Genomic DNA, 19813 nt, shown 5'->3' with positions numbered 1-19813 from the left:
CAAGAAAGATTATCTTAAGTAACAGGGTTATGTATCTGTCTTCATTTTACTTATTTTTTTTTTCACAGTGGTCTGAAATTGAATGACAAAAACTTTCCTTTTTTTATTGTGTTCCTCAGTTCCAGGAATAAAAAACTATTTCTAGTTTCAAGTAGAAAGAATTGGATTTCCAGAAGAGTGAAGGTTTAATGACACTTAAAGTTGAATTGTCAGTTGTACTGAGAACTTTATAATGTGCCACATTTGAAGATGTGTATATTTAAGTTATTAAATGTCACTTTTGCATAAAAAAGTCAATGGAACCTAAAATGTAAAAGTATCTACATTATTTTTTATTTTATTTTTAATTTACATCCGAATTAGTTAGCACATAGTGCAACAATGATTTCAGGCATAGATTCCTTAATGCCCCTTACCCATTTAGCCCATCCCCCCCCAATTCCTCCAATAACTCTGTTCTCCATATTTAAAGGTCTCTTATGTTTTGTCCCCCTCTCTGTTTTTATATTATTTTTGCTTCCTTTCCCTTATGTTCACCTGTTCTGTGTCTTAAATTCCTCCTACGAGTGAAGTCATTTGATATTTGTCTTTCTCTAATAGCGCTTGGCCTAATATCCTCTAGTTCCATCCACGTAATTACAAATGGCAAGATTTCATTCTTTTTGATTGCCAGGTAGTACTCCATTGTATATATATATATACCACTTATTTTTTTCTTTTATAGTTTCTTTTTATAGTTTTTATTGTCAAGTTGGTTTCCATATAACACCCAGTGCTCATCCCAACAAGTGCCCTCCCCCATGCCCGTCACCCATTTCCCTGTCTCCCCCTCCCCCATCAACCCTCCGTTTGTTCTCAGTATTTCAGGGTCTTTTATGGTTTGCCTCCTTCCCTCTCCTTAACTATTTTTCCTCTTCCCCTCCCCCATGGTCCTCTGTTAAGTTTTTCCTGTTTCACATATGAAACATATGGTATCTGTCCTTCTCTTCCTGACTTATTTTACTCAGCATAACACCATCAAGTTCCATCCATGTTGCTACAAATGGCCAGATTTCATTCATTCTCATTGCCATGTAGTACTCCATTGTATAGATAAACCACATCTTCTTGAACCATCCATCAGTTGATGGACATTTAGGCTCTTTCCATGATTTGGCTATTGTTGACAACGCTGCTGTGAACATTGGGGTACATGTGCCCCTATGCATCAGCACTTCTGGATCCCTAGGGTAAATCCCCAGCAGTGCTATTGCTGGGTCATAGGGGAGTCTTATTGTTAATTTTTTGAGGAACCTCCACACTGTTTTCTAGAGTGGCTGCACCAGTTTACATTCCCACCAACAGTGTAAGAGGGTGCCAAACGTCCAAGTCTTGATCTCAGCTCAGGTCATGATCTTGCGGTTTGTGAGTTCAAGGCCCACATTAGGCTCTGTATGGAGCCTGCTTCAGATTCTGTCTCTCCTTCTCTCTGCCACTCTCCCACCTGTTTTCTCTCTCTCTCAAATTAAAGATTTTAAAACTAAAAAAAAAAAAAAAAAAAAAGGGCAGGAAGAAATGTTACAATGTCCAACTACAATGGTAGAGCATATTTCTCCTTCCAGTGGGTTTTGCATAATTTTGAAGCTTTGATGTTAAATACATGCACATTTAGGATTGTCTGGTGAGATTATATTTTTATCATTATATAATATCCCTCTTTATTCCCAGTACTTTTCTTTGCTCTTAATATATATTTACCTAGAGAAAAGGGCACATATTTTCTAGTGTCAGCTATGAAACTGGGAAATGGGTGGAGGTGAGAACCAGCTTCCTCTGGTATTAAGCTGTCTGGGCCTTCCCGCGGCTTCTCATTTAGCACACAACTGCTGTCACATGTGCTGAGGACGGGATCAGGATATTCTCCTCAGAGGGCCTAGGATCTCAGCCTGAGAATATTCTAGATGCTTGCTTGTGTTCACAGCCAAGTTTCCGGCTTTCACAACTACATGAACTGCCTCCCTGCCTCGCCTGAATGCTTTCTGGGGGGCTGAGGTCTCTTTGCTTTCCAATTTTTATGACTTCCAGGCTCCCAGCGATGTTTCCTGCTGCCGCCTAGTCTCTGGGTCCCCTGAGGACAGCAGCCCAGCCTCTGGGAAGGCCTACAAGACCTTGGAGTCTCCGCTCTCCTGACCCTTCTGTCTTTTGTAATAGATTTTAATGAATGTCTGCGAGTGGTTTTCATACATATGAGTTCTCAGTTCTCTGCCTGTCCCTCAGCCTGAAAGTGCAGACTGCTTCTAACGGATGTCTCTCACCTGTTGCCCTGACCACCTTCCTGCCTTCAGATGGTGCCGGCCTTGCACTCAAAGGGGAACCAGGCACGTCAACAGGACTTTAAAAACCTTCTCCATCAATACTATACTTGTCACGTCTCTGAGAGCTCCCTGGCGCTCCTTCACGGCGGGGGCACTTCGGGGTTCTGCTGTGTCACGCCGGTCCATAGGCAGCCACCTGCCTGTCTCACTTCCCCTTTCACTCTGTGGGCCCTCTCCTCTCCCTCCGGTTTCACCAAGGATGAGAGCAGAAACTCTCTCTTCTTAGGTAAAGTGCTTTCTAGTTTCTACTGCTGCGCTCATCTGGGTGTGTGCTCTCCGTTTCTTAGATGTCAGTTTACCCAGTCTAACCAGAAGCAGAGCAACACAACTGATCTGTGTGTCTGGCATAGTACCTACTCTATTTGCAATTCTCAATATTTGCCTGGGGGTTATTTGGGCTTTCCTAAGTAAACAACACACCTCTAAATAACGGAACCTTTTTCTGCCCTCACCCCCAATTCCTTGTCTTCACACATTGGCTAGAACTGTCATACACTGCTGAATAAAAGCGATGAGCATTCTTGTAATTTTCTTAATATAATGGTATATATCTACCATTAAGTACATTTGTCCGGTTTTGGAACAAACTGCTTGCAAAGTTAAAGGGTTTAATTTCTGGGACACCTGGGTGGCTCAGTCGGTTTGGGCGTCTGACTTCAGCTCAAGTCATGATCTTGCAGTCTGTGAGTTCTAGCCTCGCACTGGGCTCTGTGCTGACAGCTCAGAGCCCAGAGCCTGCTTCGGATTCTGTGTCTCTATCTCTCTGCCCCTCCCTCACTCGTGCTCTGTCTCTCTTGCTCTCAAAATAAATAAAACATTCTTTAAAAAGTTTTTTAAAAAGGATTTAATTTCCATTCCTAATTTAATAATATTTAAAAATTATCTAGAGTAATAAATTCCATCAAATGTGTTATTTACACATACTGAGATAATCACATAGCTTTTCTTTTATCTGGTTAATTTTACAAAAAGATTTTCTAAATATTAGGTCTCGCAAACATCATAATGTATTTTTATAGGGTCACATTGAGCTGCATGTAAGAAATCCAACACTCTTCCTACCCAAAAAAGAAAAGGTGGCTTAAACAAGGTAGTTCATGCACGGTTGTGTAAAAGACACGCAGAGGTTGGTAGGGTGGGGCTGGCATAGCAGCCCTGTCATTCCCAGAAAGCACTGCCGCGGGGGGCTTCTGTCCCTGAGATGAATCCCGGTTCTACAATGGCTGTTCAATTTCCAAACATCATGTGTGTTGTGTATTCAAGTGGGAGACGATTGCAGGACACTAGGGAGCCGTCCCCGTTGTTTTCTCTACAGCCTTCCCATTAGACACAGTCAGCAACCTCTAGTTTATTACCCAGAATTTGGAGGCAAGATACTTTGCTACAAAGACAATGGAGAAATGTGGCTTTTGGGCTGAGCTAATCGGCACTATGAAAAGTACAGTGAGGGGGCGCCTGGGTCACTCAGTCGGTTGAGTGTCCAGCTCTTGATTTCAGCTCAGGTCATGATCTCATGGGTTCATGGGCTGAGGCCCTATGTCAGCACTGCAGAGCCTGCTTGGGATTCTCTCTCTCTCTCTCTCTCTGCCACCCCACAAACATACAAAATAATAAACTTTCTTTTTTTAAAGTACAGTGACTGGGGTGCCTGGGTGGCTCAGTCGGTTAAGCATCCGGCTTCGGCTCAGGTCATGATCTCACGGTCTGTGGGTTCGAGCCCCACATCAGGCTCTGTGCTGACAGCTCAGAGCCTGGAGCCTGCTTCAGATTCTGTGTCTCCCTCTCTCTCTGAGCCTCTCCTGCTCACACTGTCTCTATCTCTCAAAAATAAATAAAAGACATAAAAAAAATAATAATAAAAGTATAGCGACTGTTGGTAATGAAGGGACATTGGAGGCATGACTAGTAGTCTGCTACCCGTAATATTGTCATAACTTAAAAAAACCATTCACATTATTTAATTCATTTTGTTATAATTACATTTAGTACATTTTAAACTATGTTCATAAATACAAATTGTGAATTATCCCCCCCCAACAGGTCGATTTTGGGGAAAAACTGTAAAATACTGGATTATCTTTCCTTGAATTTTCCTGAGAATTATCAACTATTACTATAAATCTCTGTAACTTCTTTTTGTTCTGGGGCGGGGGTAGGGTTAGAAGGGCCAGGCAGATTTTCAAGCCAGAGATTCAATTTTTTACTTTTCCTTATTGTTTACTGGCTGTAAATTTATTCATTCTGTTAAATTTCATTCATCTGGTAAATTATTCTTTAAGATTTTATTATTTTAGTTTTTTAATGTTTGAGAGAGAGAGAAAGAGAAACGGAGTATGAGTGGAGAAGAGCAGAGAGAGGGCAGAATCTGAAGCAGACTCCAGGCTCTAAGCTGTCAGCACAGAGCCCAAGGCAGGGCTTGAACCCATGAACTGTGCAATCATGACCTGAGCCAAAGTCGGATGCTTAACTGACTGAGCCCCCCAGGCGCCCCAAAATATTTTATTTTTAAGCAATCTCTACGTGCAACATGGGGCTCAAACTCACAAGCCCAAGACCAAGAGCTGCGTGCCCCACACGGACTGACCCTGTCAGCTGCCCCAAATTTTCTTTTTCATGTAAGATTAAGAACTTAATGTTAACATCAGCCTTTCTAAATATAGATTTTCTCTTAGGTGTTCACTCTTTATTATATGTGAGTCTTCCTTGGAACATCTACAACAAAACACATATTCATTATAATTTCCAGATTTAGAGAATACACTTTATCAAATATCTGACAATCTTTTTAAAAAAAAAAAATTTAACATTTATTTACTTTTGAGAGACAGAGAAGGAAGGGGAGAAGGGCAGAGACAGAGGGAGACAAAGAATCCGAAGAAGGCTCCAGGCTCTGAGCTGTTAGCACAGAACCCGATGAAGGGCTGGAAATCACAGTGAGTTCATGACCTGAGCTGAGGTCCAATGACTAACCGACTGAGCCACCCACGCCCCTGACATTCTTTGTTTATGCAGCTTTCTCTTCTCTTCTGTGAATTGTCCTTCTTTACTCCAGGTGTCTTTAGATTGGATCCTGTATAATGAGCTGAACATGGTAAGGACCAGGAATTCAGAAATCATTAAATACCTCCTTCAAATAAAGAGGGTAAATGATGGGATTCCCTCCTGAAGTAAAGAGTACAAAGTGCGAGGTGTTTCAGAAATATCTGCAGTTTGAGGGGAACCTGGGCAGCTCAGTCAGTCAAGCATCCAACATGATCTCGCAGTTTGTTACTTCGAGCCCCATGTCGGGCACTATACTAAGAGCCTCGAAACAGGTTCAAACCTGCTTCAGATTCTGTGTCTCCCTCTCTCTCTGCTCCTCCCCTGCTCACACACACACACACACACACACACACACACACACACACTCTCTCTCTCTCTCTCTCTCTCTCTCTCTCTCTCTCTCAAAATAAACATTAAAAAAAGAAATCTCTACAGTTTGGAATAGGCATACTCCTATAATATAGCCCTAATTGCCAGGGTACCAAATCTTTTCAAGTTAATGTTCATTCATGTAAGGAAACTGGTGAGGAAAACTGACTTTGTAAGAAGGCAATTGGCACACTGGCTTTTCACCACCCTGACTCTACAACTACACGTGCACACGTACCTTGGAGACACTGCAAGTTTGGTTCTAGATGACCACAGTGAAGCAAATGTGGCAATAAACTAAGTCAAATGAAGGGGTTTTTCTGGTTTCTAAATGCATATAAAAGCTATATTTACACTACACTGTACTCTATTAAGTGTAAAATAGCATTATGTCTAAAAAAAAAAAAAAGCAATGTATATACCTTAATTTAAAAGTATTGCTAAAACATGCTGCAAAATCATAATCGCTGACCACAGATCACCATAACACATAACGGAAAGTTAGAAATATCACACGAATTACTGAAATGTGAGAGACATGAAGTAAGCAAATGCTATTGGAAAAATGAAGCCAATACATCTGCTCAGTGCAGGTCACTGCACGCCTTGCCTTCAATTTGGGAAAACAGCGTTGCCTGCAAGTAACACTAAAACGAGGGGTGCCTGAACACACCTCAGCAGTGCCACTTAAACATATCACTTAAATACATGAAAAGCACACCGGATAACTCAAATACAAAGGTAAGTGAATTAGGATTTTAAAATGACAATAACTAACCCATCCTGGGTCATCTAGATAGCAAGAACTAACGAATAATTGCAAGAAAGTGTTACCAGAAAACAAAAGCTCACTTTGCTTTTTGGGACTGAAGAAGCCCATTAGAAACTCAGTCTGGAATATCTCAGCCTACTCTGATGATCATGCCGACTCCTTGGCAGGGCACCCTGAATGAAGACCCTCCTCATGACCTCAAACACTATAATAGATTATCGTAATGAAAATCAAGATGTTCTAATTAGTGAGGGCAGAACAGATTCCAGCTACGTGAACACATCAGTTATGCACTATACTAGTGTATATAACTAAAGAGGTTGCCACCAGGCCCACTTACAAAAAGTACAAAACAGTAGAAAAGGTTTCTAGTATTGAAATGCATTTTTAATAAATCATATTATTCTAGTTACAAGTCATATTTCTTAAAAACAATAAGTCCCTGGGAAATGTCATGTATCTATCTAACTTGCCTGTCATATGTGACATTCACAGGTGGAATGCCAACTACACATAACTCATACAGTACAGAGGAAGACAAAGACTAAATATCCCTGTAGGTCTTATTGATGTATTTCTGGTTATCCTGATTATATTTATTTACACCATGAAAAAGAAAAAATATCTTTATATTCCATTATAAACATGCCTATTATGTATAGTTGAATATTTTCTCCAATATTTTCCTAACAATTTGGAACATCTGGAGTATAATTTCCCTTACAATATTTTGTAAATGAAATTACTTTCCAAATTAATAAAAATAACAGTGAAGGAAACCTTTCTACCAAAGCTTTCTTTACCCCATTTGCCACATTCACAGATTTTCATTCATAGATTATTAGTTGTTTTTTTTTAACAGAAATTTGCCTCTCCTAGATGAGGAAATTCCCTAATTTATAGTATGGTTTCTCCAAGGTACGAGTTCCTGACGCCTAAAGGGTGTGTAATTTTGATAATTCTGACATTTATTGACTTTACATTTTCTCTCCTTAAAATCCTACTGTTTGAAATGAATTTCATCAAAGTGTGCTCCATATTCTCTTGTTTTATAAAACTTCCTCTTTGCAAATTTTATCACAGTAAAAAAATAACTTCCCAATATCCACCTTATTGATATGGTTCCTCATCTGTACAAACTTTAAAAAAGGATGACTTGCTGCCAACAACTTTCACAGGGTCCACTGAATTCAAAACATACTTGTGTGCATTTACTGTTTATTTTGTATGTCAAAAGCAGCTTTCTTTGGGTGCCCTGACACATGCTGTGCATTCATAAGGTTTCTGTTCACTATTAGTTTTCTGTTGCACCGTAAGATAATTTCATTTGTAGCGCTTCCCTTCTATATGAATTTGCTGGCATTTCCTATAAGTTGACTTTTGGAAGAAAGTTTCTTACATTTAATTTGTCAGTGTGTTTTTCATCTGCATGAGTTCTCTGATGCATAATGAGCTGAGACTTCCAACAAAAGGCCTTCCCACATTCAGTGCATTTACAGGGTTTCTCTCCTGTATGCGTCCGCTGGTGTGCACTGAGAATTGATTTCTGAGAGAAGGTTTTTCCACAGTCATTGCATCCATAGGGTTTCTCCCCTGAATGAGTTCTCTGATGTACGACGAGCTGAGATTTCCTAATGAAGGCTTTCTCGCATTCACTGCATTCGTAGGGTTTCTCTCTTGTGTGCATTCTCTGATGTACAATGAGCCGTAATTTTCCACTGAAGGATTTCTCGCACTGACTACATTTATAAGGGCTTTCCCCTGCATGAGTTCGCTCATGTACAATCAGTAGTGACTTCCAAATGAAGGCCTTCCCACATTGGTTACATTCATATGGTTTCTCTCCTGAATGAGTTCTCATGTGTATAATGAGGTACGACTTGCTACTGAAGGCTTTCCCACATTCACTGCATCCATAAGGTTTTTCCCCTGCATGAGTTCTCTGATGAGAAATGAGCTGATCTTTCCTATTAAAGGCTTTTCCACATTCACTGCATTCATAGGGATTTTCCCCTGTGTGAATTCTCTGATGCACAATGAGTTGTGAATTGAAACTGAAGGATTTACCGCATTCATTGCATTCATGTGGTTTCTCTCCTGTGTGAGTCCTCATGTGAATAATGAGGTAGGACTTGCTCCTGAAGGCTTTCCCACATTCGCTGCATCCGTAGGGTTTCACTCCTGTGTGACTTCTCTGATGTACAATGAGCTGTGACTTCAAACTAAAGGCTTTTCCACATTGATTACAACCATAGGGTTTTACTCCAGTGTGTGCTCCCTGATGTACAATAAGCTGCGACTTGAAAGTAAAGGCTTTTCCACATTCACTACAACCATAGGGTTTCTCCCCTGTATGGGTTCTCTGATGTACAATAAGGTTGGACTTTGTGTTAAAGGCTTTGCTACATTCGCTGCATTCAAAGGGTTTCTCACCCGTATGAGTTCTCTGATGTATAATGAGCTGTGACTTTAAGCCAAAAGTCTTCCCACAGTCACTGCATTCATAGGGCTTCTCCCCAGCATGGGTTCTCTGGTGGGAAATGAGCTGGTATTTCCGACTAAAGGCTTTCCCACATTCATGGCATTCATATGGACTCTCTCCCGTGTGAATCCGCTGATGTATAATGAGTTGTGAATTAAAACTGAAGGCTTTCCCACAGTCACTGCATTCATGGAGTTTCTCTCCTGTGTGAGTCCTCATATGTATAATGAGGTATGACTTGCTCCTAAAGGCTTTGCCACATTCACTACATACAAAAGGTTTCATTCCTGTGTGACTTCTCTGATGCACGATGAGCTGCGACTTCAAACTGAAGGCTTTCCCACACTGAATGCACCCATAGGGCTTTACTCCTGTGTGAACCCCCTGATGTACGATGAGCTGCGACTTGAAAGTAAAGGCTTTTCCACAATCAGTACAACCATAGGGTTTCTCCCCTGTATGGGTTCTCTGATGTACCATAAGGTTTGACTTTGTATTAAAGGCTTTCTGACATTCACTGCATTCAAAGGGTTTCTCTCCTGTATGAATTCTTTGATGTATAATGAGCTGTGACTTCAAACCAAAAGCCTTACCACATTCGGTACAACCATAGGGTTTCTGCCCAGAATGAGTTCTCTGGTGTGAAACGAGCTGGTCTTTCCTACTGAATACTTTTCCACATTCACAGCATTCATAGGGATTCTCACCTGTGTGAATTCTCTGATGTATAATGAGCTGTGAATTGAAACTGAAAGATTTCCCACATTCACTGCATTCATGGAGTTTCTCTCCTGTGTGAGTTCTCTGGTGGACAGTGAGGTAGGATTTGCTGCTAAAGTCTTTCCCACATCCCTTACATTTGTAGGGTTTCTCTTCTGCGTGAGTTCGCTGATGCACTGCAAGGTATGACTTGCTGCTGAAAGCCTTCCCACAAAAACTGCATTCAAAGGGTTTTCCACCTATATACATTTGATGGCATATGAGTTGTGACTTCTTGTTGACAGTTTTACCAGATTCATTACTTCCACAGTATTTTATTCCAGTAACAGTTTGCTCATGTTTAGAATGGTGGAATGGTTCCCTGTATGCATGAAACTCATTAGGGTTCTTTCCAGCATAATTACTATTGAAATCTATATTATATTTAAAACTCATTCCATGTGTGATATATTTATGAAACTTTTGTCCTAAAGAACCATAATTTGTACTAAGAAGACATAGTTTTCCAAATGCAGTACATGCGGAGCCTTTTGCCATACTTTCCAGCTTGCCTTGATTCTCCTGATGCCACTCCATATGATCATCAATTTCCCGGACTTTTTCTAGAAATGAGAAAATAGTTACACATTAAAAATAATAACGTGATTCTGGCAGAATATAAAATTACCTTAGAAATCCCATGTCCTGAAATTATACTTTTGGTTTCATATATCAAATTTGAATATAAATAAAATCTCAAGTATAAATGTAACAGAACTCCTGGCCATTGGGGATAACAATCAAAAATAAAAATGAAGATAGGCCTAGAAATCTGACAATGCATACAGACGACTTTAAGTTTTGAAATTTTGCATAATGAGTAAGGAAAACAAAATAGGTACAAGGAAACATAAGGAAAATATAAAGCAGTTAGAAGAAATCTCAGTATTATATTCTTTCAATACTTTCAATACTTTCAATAAGTATTGTTAAATACTTATTATGTGCCAAACACTGTGCTGAACTCAAGAGAAACAGAAGAAAACAGTGCAAATTAGTTTACTGTCCTCTTGGCAACATAGTTCTCCTGTATGCCCAAATAAATGAAAATAAACTCACAAGAAAAATCAGTGTGATGTTCCAGAACACTGAGCACAAGCAGCAGCTAGTAAAAGCTTCCAGAGAAACCAAAGAACAAAACTGTTTTGTATAATGGATCCAAATTTAGAATGGCATCTGACTTCTCGTTAGCATCAGTAGAGGACAAAAAGCAGAGCATTCAGGAGTAAAGTATAAACATTTTTGGAGGCACAGGTCTCAAAATTTGTATCACGTGCACTCTTTCACAGGAAGCTACTCAAAGAGGTACTCTAATAAAACCAACCAAGAAAACAAATGACACGGAATAAATACAGAAAACAAAACCTGAGACTCCAAGATAAAAAACTCTATAGCCAGGATATGAGAAAAACTAGGTTTCACTGGAGCAAGTCAAAAGTCATAGGAGTGATATCATCAGGAAGAGATTGATAGAATTACTAAACTGGCTGAATGTACCACAAGAATATTTAAACATGTGAAGACAAGTCGGGCGCTAATGAAAAATACATTAAGGATAAGAACAGAGAAAACGTGGCAGGCAAATGAAACAACTCAGAAGAAAATAAAACAGGTCTATGAATAAAAATTAACCAGTGCATATGTGCACGGTTTACCTGTGAACAGAAACTGCGTAGTCACAACGATGTAAGAGCCCCAGACTGATCCGACTCCAGTGAAATACTACGATGACCGGGGTATAAGAGGGGACAGGGTATACATCCGGGGAGTATGAGGGAACGAGGGTGAAAGAGCACTCAGTCGCTACATGTTTATACTGAATAATCATCACTGGAGGGAAAATCAAGGTGCACTAGAATAAGCTGGTTATTTAGAAATACAGAAGCAAATGGAGCTAAAAGGGATGAAAGTAGTTTAATCTGGGGGAATAGAAAACTAAGAGGGGGCAGAGTAAACAGAATGCTGTTTACAACAAAACACAAAAGCCAAAAATAGAAAGTAGACAGGGAACGAAGCACAGGACTAAACCCTCAGGCACAACGACAAATATCTGGAGGCTGAAGAGAAGACAACGGTGGACCTGATCCAGCTGTCCCTATAGTGATGTGCTGCCCGAGGCGGTGAAAAGAGCGTTAAGAGAACACAGGACAAGTCAGGTTTCAAGACCGCAGGTCAGAGGACCTTCATACCTCATTCCACGCTTCCTCACCTCTTGAATCTAACCCCATTTTGTACACAATCTCCAAACTGTATTTTCCTAAGGACCAATCCCCAAGTGGAGGAGTTACTTCTTCCTGGATGCACTGAGAAATGAACGTGGATACTTCTGACTATCACAATGGCTTAGAAGGGAGTGTTACTGGCTAAAGCATGCTTCAAAAGTCAGAAATGTTTCTGTCAAGAAGAAAATAGACCAGTGAGTAACTAATCTTTGCCTGAGAAATCAGATTTGCTCAAGTGTTTGGCTAACAGTCTTATCCCTGTAGACTTTCAGAGTTTATGGACACTGAATCTGTCCTAATACTCTACCCTTGTAAACCTTCTCTGGCTGGTGCTATACCCGTCCTTACCGCTCATGGTTAGCCACAGCTCTGACTCACTTCCTTTGATTTCCCAGGAAATCTACTGTATTTTCTGTGGGGCATTCTCTTTGCAACGATAATGACAGAAAATGATACTATGGTTGGTTGTCATAGGGAAAAGTTCAAAGAATTCAGGAGGTCAGGAAACAATGCCAAAGCCGAAGAATGGAAGACAGAAATTCCTGAGCTTAAATATTACTTAAACATAACTGAAGATGCTTACTGGCTGTGGTCCTGAGGCAGTCCCTGGAAACTCAACTTGCACCAACAGATTTCCGATTCTGAAGCTATAGAAAAACATTCTCCTGAATGACCATCTTGGGAGTAGCCACAGAAGACAACGGAAAGAGAATTCTGCTCAGAGAGCAGAACCAAGGGCTCATGAAGCCACTTCCATCCCAGGGAGTCCTGGCCTGACCAGGGTTTCAGTGCAGTGCAAACCAGGGACTTCCGTGTGGCATCACTGCGGTGACTCTCCCAAAACGGGGACCCTTGTTATACCTACTCTGCGAGTCTCTGGCTGGTTGTACGTGAATAGCTTATCTTTCATTGCAGGCCTACCACCAGGCCTGACTGGGAACAAGCATCCAGGACTTGCGTTGATACAGTACTAGAAGGAAAACAGGGGTGGGGCGTGGAATATTTTTGAAGATGGATGGATCGGAAGAAGGGTGTGACTAGAAGCTACCTCTCCAAAGAGGTAGACGAAGGTAGACAGCGCTGCCTACCCAACAATCCTTCCTCCCCTTTCCTGGCTGGAAGAAACCTGATTATCCCCCCAAACCCATCCTTAAGGCTATGTGCTTCAGTCAGGGGCATGGGGGCCTGTCTCCATTACTACCTCTGCCCCCTTCGCCAGAAGGTGAAGCATCATTTATCTGAGCCAACAGTGGTGCGCCCACTTCCCTTGACAGAGTCTTCTTCAGACCGGGCATGTGATAAAAACCTAGCCCACTGCGCATGGCAAGTTTGCGAAGACTTCTTGTCTTAACGGCCTCATAAAAACAGCCAGGTGGAGAAAGCAGTTTTTCTTATTCTCCTGGCGCTAGTGTATCTGCAGGTGTTGGCTGGAACTGTACTAGCCACTGGTGACCGTGATGGGAGGACCTGGGAAAACGCTGACATACACAGAGCGGCAGGGCAGAAACAGACTTTCAGTGATTTACTGAGTCAGTCACTTAGTCAACCCTACAGCTGCCCCACTTCAGGACTTCTTGTGATATGTAGTAATAAATAACTTCTTTAAAAAATTTCTTTTTACATGTATTTATTTTTGAGAGACAAAGACAGACAGAGAGTGAGCAGGGAGGAGCTGAGAGAGAAGGAGACACAGAATCCGAAGCTCTGTGCTGACAGCTTGCTCAGAGCCTGACATGGGGCTCAAACCCACAAACTATGGGATCATGACCTGAGCCCAAGTTGGACACTCAGCTGACTGAGCCACCCAGGTGCCCCATTAATAACTTCTACGTAATAGGTTGATTTAGGATTAATCAAAATTGCAGCTGAAACAATCTTAATGATACAAACACCAGCTTGATTCATACAGCCCTGCCTGTGACAAATTAAACACGCTTAGGGAAACATATCTGATAGTAACGTGAAGATGAACTAATACAGAAGAACTAAGATGAATACATTGGATTACTAAATACAATAATGAAAAATGAGACAATGGCCTTGGTTTTGGTGGAAAATGGGAATATTGGACGTTTAAAAGATTTCTTTTTAGAAAACCAAAATATTAACACATTTCAGCAACACTAGTGAAGAAAATGGCACATAAAAGAGATTTAAGTCAACTCCCAGTGCCTGGAGAAAGAGCTAGAAGCACAGCAGAATGAATAAATAATCAGAAGGTGAGAAGAAAGTATGATGTAGCTTTGGGGCAAACCAACGAGCAATTCCAGTTCCTGAAAGTGAGACTGGGGGCGACACATCAGGGAGGATGCCCGAGGGACCAAACTCGGGACCAAGACCGGACAAACGACAGATGGGCTGTCGATTACCAGAAGAGAAAACCAGAGCTTAAATCTGCAGAATGGGTTTCTTTTAAAGATTACAATACAGAAGAAAAGTAGTGAATATAAAAAGACCCCTTGGACTCAGAAGGAAAAACAAGAGAAGCCACTAAAGCATGAAAAGAAAAAGCACTTTGTCACGTAGTGTGTGAGCAGACTCAGTGGGGTGTCACTTGGGTAAGCGGAGAGGGGGACTCCAGGTGGGATATCTCAAGAAGGAAGGAGGTTGGGACTCTAGTTGTTGATTATAAGCCTAAGAGGGTTAAAAATAGAAAGAGAGAGAGAAAGGAAGAAAAAGAAGAAGGAAGGAAGGAAGAAAGAAAGAATGAAAGAAAGAAAAAGGAAAGAAGGAAGAAAGAAAGAAGGAAAGAAAGAAGGCATGATAGTCACACTGAGTAAGATAAAGAGGAAGCTTTTTTAAATGTATAGCAAAATGCATCTACGATCCTGGGAAAATAGAGAAAATAACAAAAGAGAAAGGAAAGGAAAGGAAATGGAGAAAAAAGAGTTACAAATGAGACAAAAGGTACAAACATGAGTTGTAGGTCATATCAGAATTCACATCAATTCTGAGTTAAGGGAGAAAAGACCTACATGTCACTCACCTGGATGGCCTTGACTTGGGACGTGGGCCTGCAGCATCCACAGTTCCTCTCCTTGCTCCAATCGGAAGATGATGTCAGGTTTGGTGTCTTGATATCCTGTGAATAGAAAATCACATACAATCTGGGCCAAAAGTACCTCAGACCTCGAAGAATGGGGGGGATTTAGTGTAGAGGCAGGCAGCATGCTGAAGCTGCCCTTCTGCCCCAGAGCAAAGTGAAGACCGTTCTACTAGCATATTCTGATGCCAAGGGGAGACTAAGGAAACATGGCCTTGAAATATGGCCTGTAATCACAAGTAATTTCTCTGCAAAAGCTGCCCAGGTTTCAGCAACCAAGAAGGGGAAGCTTGGAGATCACACACGGTCCTTTCAGGGACGGAGCACCTACCCAGGGACACCAGGTGGCTGTAGTTCTCCAACATCACACGCCGGTACAGGCGCTTCTGAGCTGGGTCCAGCAGCCGCCACTCTTCCCAGGTGAAGTCCACACACACGTCCACGAATGACAATGGTCCCTGAAAGAGCATATTCCTATTCAATATCCAATTATTTTATTGAGTTTGTGGGAAACCACAAGCTGCCTAGAATGGCCATTGTTTATATTCTACTTTGTGAGAAAAGCAAAAGTTTGGGGAAAGCCTCCCTTCAGTGTGTATTAAATCACTCAGTCTTCCACTCAACATATGAGAATACCTGGTGCCAGACAGTCAGCAAGGCGCAGGCGGTAGGAGCTTGAACGGAACACAACCCTGTGCACAAGGAGTGCTCACCACCACACAGGAAAGCCAAGTGAGACGTCAGAGAAGCTAAGATGAACCATCACACAGATCACAACAGGAGCACAAAGGAGGAGGCTAGCAAAGCCATTTGAGAGTGTCAGGCTGAACCTATAGAAGGGTAACGCTGGGGCAGCCACTGTGAGAGAAGACATGTCAAAACAGGTGGAATGAAAGGACAGTAGCTCTAAATAGTGGCCAGTTTGTGAGGCAAACAATCTGAACAGGAAGACATACAGATGGCAATTAAGCACATGGTAAGATGTTCAACATCATACTTCATTAAAGACTTACAATTTAACAATAAGACACCATTACACCCTTATTAGAATGGCTAAGATTTAAAAAATTGTAATAGCAACACCAAATTTCACAAAATATGTGAATATGAACACCCAAGAAGCTTGACAGACACCAACAAATACAAACTGAAAGAAACCCATGCCGAGATCTACGAGAATCCAATTTTCTACAGACAAAGACTCTTAGCATCAAGGAACAATTTGTCGTACACAGGATCCTCAGTAAGATTATAAGCAGATTTCTCATCAGCACCTTTGAAGGCTTGAAGGCAATGGACTAACATACTCAAAGAGCTAAAAAAATTGTAAACCAAAAATCCTGTATCTGTCAAAACTGACCTCCAAAAGTAGAGGGGGCAATTAAAACATTCCCAGAAAACAAATGGGAGTTTCTTACCACTAGACTTGCCTGACAAAAACGACCATGAGAGTAGGTAAAATAAAAGGACATCACAAAATAATTTGAAGCTGTATGAAAAAATAAAGATCTTAATAAAGGTAGACACCTGGACAATTGCTAAAGGTAGTATTATTTTAACTTCAGTTTGTAACTCCACAGTTTGTTTCCTACATATTATAAGAGACTAATGCATTTAAAATAATTATTAGTTTGTGTTTGAGGTCATGCAGTGTATAAAGATATAATTCTGTGACCTCACTAACCAAAAGAGGTGAGGACAGAGCTATAAAGGAGCAGAGTCTTTGTATGGTGACAAAGTTAAGTTGGTATAATTTCAAATCAAACTGCTATAATTTTTGGAAGTTAAACATAATCTTTACAATAACCACAAAGAAAATAGATACATAATTTACACCAAAGGAGAGAAGATGGGCTGCCTAGTGGCTCAGTCACTTAAGTGTCCAACTCTTGATCTCAGCTCAGGTCATGATCTCACGGTCATGAGATCAAGCCCCAAGTCAGGCTCCGTGCTGAGCATGGAGGCTGCTTAAGATTGTCTCTCTCCCTTTCCCTCTGCCTCTACTCCTCTCCCACTTGCATGCTCTCTCACTCTCTCAAAAAAAAAAGAAAATGAGAAATACATTGAGATACTTAACTTTAAAAAATCAACTAAACACAAGACATGTATGGACTGAAGGACAAATAAGGGGGGAGCAGAGGTATATAGAAATATACAGAATAAAGAAATAAGTCCCTCATCAGTAATTACTTTAAGTGCAAATTGATTAAACTCTCCAATCAAAGACAGACTGGCAGAATGTCTTAAAAAATAAGACCCAACTATAAGCTGTCTAAAAGAGATTAACTTACTTTATTTTCTTTACTGCACTAAAATTTAAACGTTTATTAAAATATTTTTTTCATTTTTAAATAGTTCATTGTCAAGTTGGTTTCCATAGAACACCCAGTGCTCATCCCCACAAGTGCCCTCCTCCGTGCCCATCACCCCCTTCCCCTCTCCCCCAGTTTGTTCTCAGTATTCAAGAGTCTCTTATGGTTTGCCTCCTTCCTTCTCCTTTACTATTTTTTCCCCTTCCTCTCCCCATGGTCCTCTGTTAAGTTTCTCCTATTACACTTATGAGTGAAAACATATGGTATCTGTCCTCCGTCTGACTTACTTCACTTAGCATGACACCCTCAAGGTCCATCCAATTTCCTACAAATGGCCAGATTTCATTCTTTCTCCTTGCCATGTAGTACTCCATTGTATATATAAACCACATCTTCTTGATCCATCCATCAGGTGATGGATATTCAGGCTCTTTCTATGATTTGGCTATTGTTGACAGTGCCGCTGTGAACATTGGGGTGCATGTGCCCCTATGCATCAGCACTTCTGTATCCCTTGGGTAGATCCCCAGCAGTGCTATTGCCGGGTCATAGGGGAGTTCTATCTATAGTGTTTTGAGGAACCTCCACACTGCTTTCCAGAGCAGCTGCACCAGTTTGCATTCCCACCAGCAGTGTAGGAGGGTGCCCGTCTCCCCACACCCTCGCCAGCATCTATAGTCTCTTGATTTGTTCATTTTAGCCACTCTGACAGGCGTGAGGTGGTATCTCAGTGTGGTTTTGATTTGTATTTCTCTGATGATGAGTGACATTGAAGGACATTCACTTTAGAGCCAAAGACAAAAACAGACTGAACGTGAAAGAATGTATAAAGATATTCCATGCAAACAGTAACCAAAATTGAGCAGGGAGGATAATACCACTACCAGACACAATGGACTTCAAATCAAAAAAGTTTATAAGAGGGAGGAAAAAAGGACATTATATATAATTAAAGGTGCAATAGCACAAGAAAAAATAACAATTATCAACAGTTATACACATAACAGATCATCAAAATATATGAAGCAATAACTGACAGAATTGAAGGGAGAAAGTTTTATAATAGTAATTAGAAACTACAAAATCCTACTCTCAATAATAGTTAAACAACCAGACAGAAGACAACAAAATACTTAAAAGCAACAACTAGGTCTAAAAGACATATACAAAACATTCTACCCAAGAACAAGACCACACATGTTATTTTCAAGTACACACAGGATGTTATACAAGAAAGACTGTATGTTAGCCCCCAAATTAAGACTCAGTAAGTCTTAAGAGAGAAAGATTATACAAAGTATTTTCTCTGAGCACACAGGATAAAGTTAGAAGTCAATAACAGGAGGGAATAAGTTGAATATTCACAACTTTGGGGAAATTAAACAACACATCCTAACCAATGATTTAAAGAAGAAATCAAAAGGTAACTTAGTAAATATTTAGACATGAGTGAAAACAAAACACAACATACCAAAATCTATAGGATGCAGCAAGTGTTCAGGGGAAATTTTTTTTACATATAGTTTATTGTCCAGTTGGTTTCCATATAACACCCAGTGCTCTTCCCCACAAGTGCCCTCCTCCATGCCCATCAAGCCCCTTCCAGGAGAAAATTTATAGTCAAAAACATTTCTATTAAAAAACAACAGGACTTCCAGGAAGATGGAGGGGTAGGCGGGCGTAAAGCTCTCACCTTGTGTCACAGACACAACTAGATAGCATCCTCATTAGCGTCAGGAACACAGAAAATGACCTGAAGACTGACAGATTTTCCACCGCTGAAGGCAGAGAAGAGGACACACTGGAGAGGGTAGGAGGGTAGGAATGTGGTCAGAGCTAAATCGACCAGGGAGACTGTCTACGGGAGGGAGGGATACACGGGTGCAGAGAAGGGAGAGAAACAGACCTCACCCCAAGCACCCCAGGCATGGGAAAGACGACTCTCTGTTACATTTGACTTTGAAAACCAGAGAGGCCAAATTTCATGAGTTCTTACAATCAGTGGTGCTTAAAACCTGGAACTTTAAAAATCAGCAGGCTCCTAACAGAGCTAGAAGAGCAAGAGAAAACAGAGACCCACTCTTTTTTTTCTTAATGTTTATTTATTATTGAGCCAGAGAGAAACAGAGCATGAGTGGAAGAGGGACAGAGAGAGAGGGAGGCACAGAATCCAAAGCAGGCTCCAGGCTCTGAGCTGTCAGCACAGAGCCCGATGTGGGGCTTGAACCCACAAACCATGAGATCGTGACCTGAGCAGAAGTCAGTTGGTCGCTTAACGGACTGTGCCACCCAGGCACCCGAGACCCACTTGGGTTTTTTTTTTCTTTCCATTACTAAACTTAATTTTATTATTTTATTTATTTATTTTTATTTATACTTTATTGTCAAGTTGGTTTCCACATAACACCCAGTGCTCTTCCCCACAAGTGCTCTCCTCCATACCCATCGCTCCCCTTCC

The 19813-nt window shown here is 41.0% G+C and overlaps 1 protein-coding gene across 1 annotated transcript in view; it reads right to left on the bottom strand.

Annotated features, from left to right (window-relative positions):
- Window positions 1-6902: 6902 nt before the first annotated feature.
- Window positions 6903-19813, bottom strand: part of ZNF10 (zinc finger protein 10) — a 65660-nt gene continuing 52749 nt past the window's right edge. The window contains exons 7-9 of the mRNA XM_029921432.1: window positions 15375-15501; window positions 14987-15082; window positions 6903-10341 (exon numbers count right to left, since the gene is read on the bottom strand). Of these exons, the coding sequence (XP_029777292.1) occupies window positions 7904-10341; window positions 14987-15082; window positions 15375-15501 (2661 nt within the window). The 3' untranslated portion in view covers window positions 6903-7903. The remainder of the gene's footprint in view (window positions 10342-14986; window positions 15083-15374; window positions 15502-19813) is intronic.

Source organism: Suricata suricatta, chromosome 14 (assembly GCF_006229205.1).
Source record: "Suricata suricatta isolate VVHF042 chromosome 14, meerkat_22Aug2017_6uvM2_HiC, whole genome shotgun sequence".
NCBI classification, from domain to species: domain Eukaryota; kingdom Metazoa; phylum Chordata; class Mammalia; order Carnivora; family Herpestidae; genus Suricata; species Suricata suricatta.
This window is presented reverse-complemented; position numbering and strand designations above follow the sequence as displayed.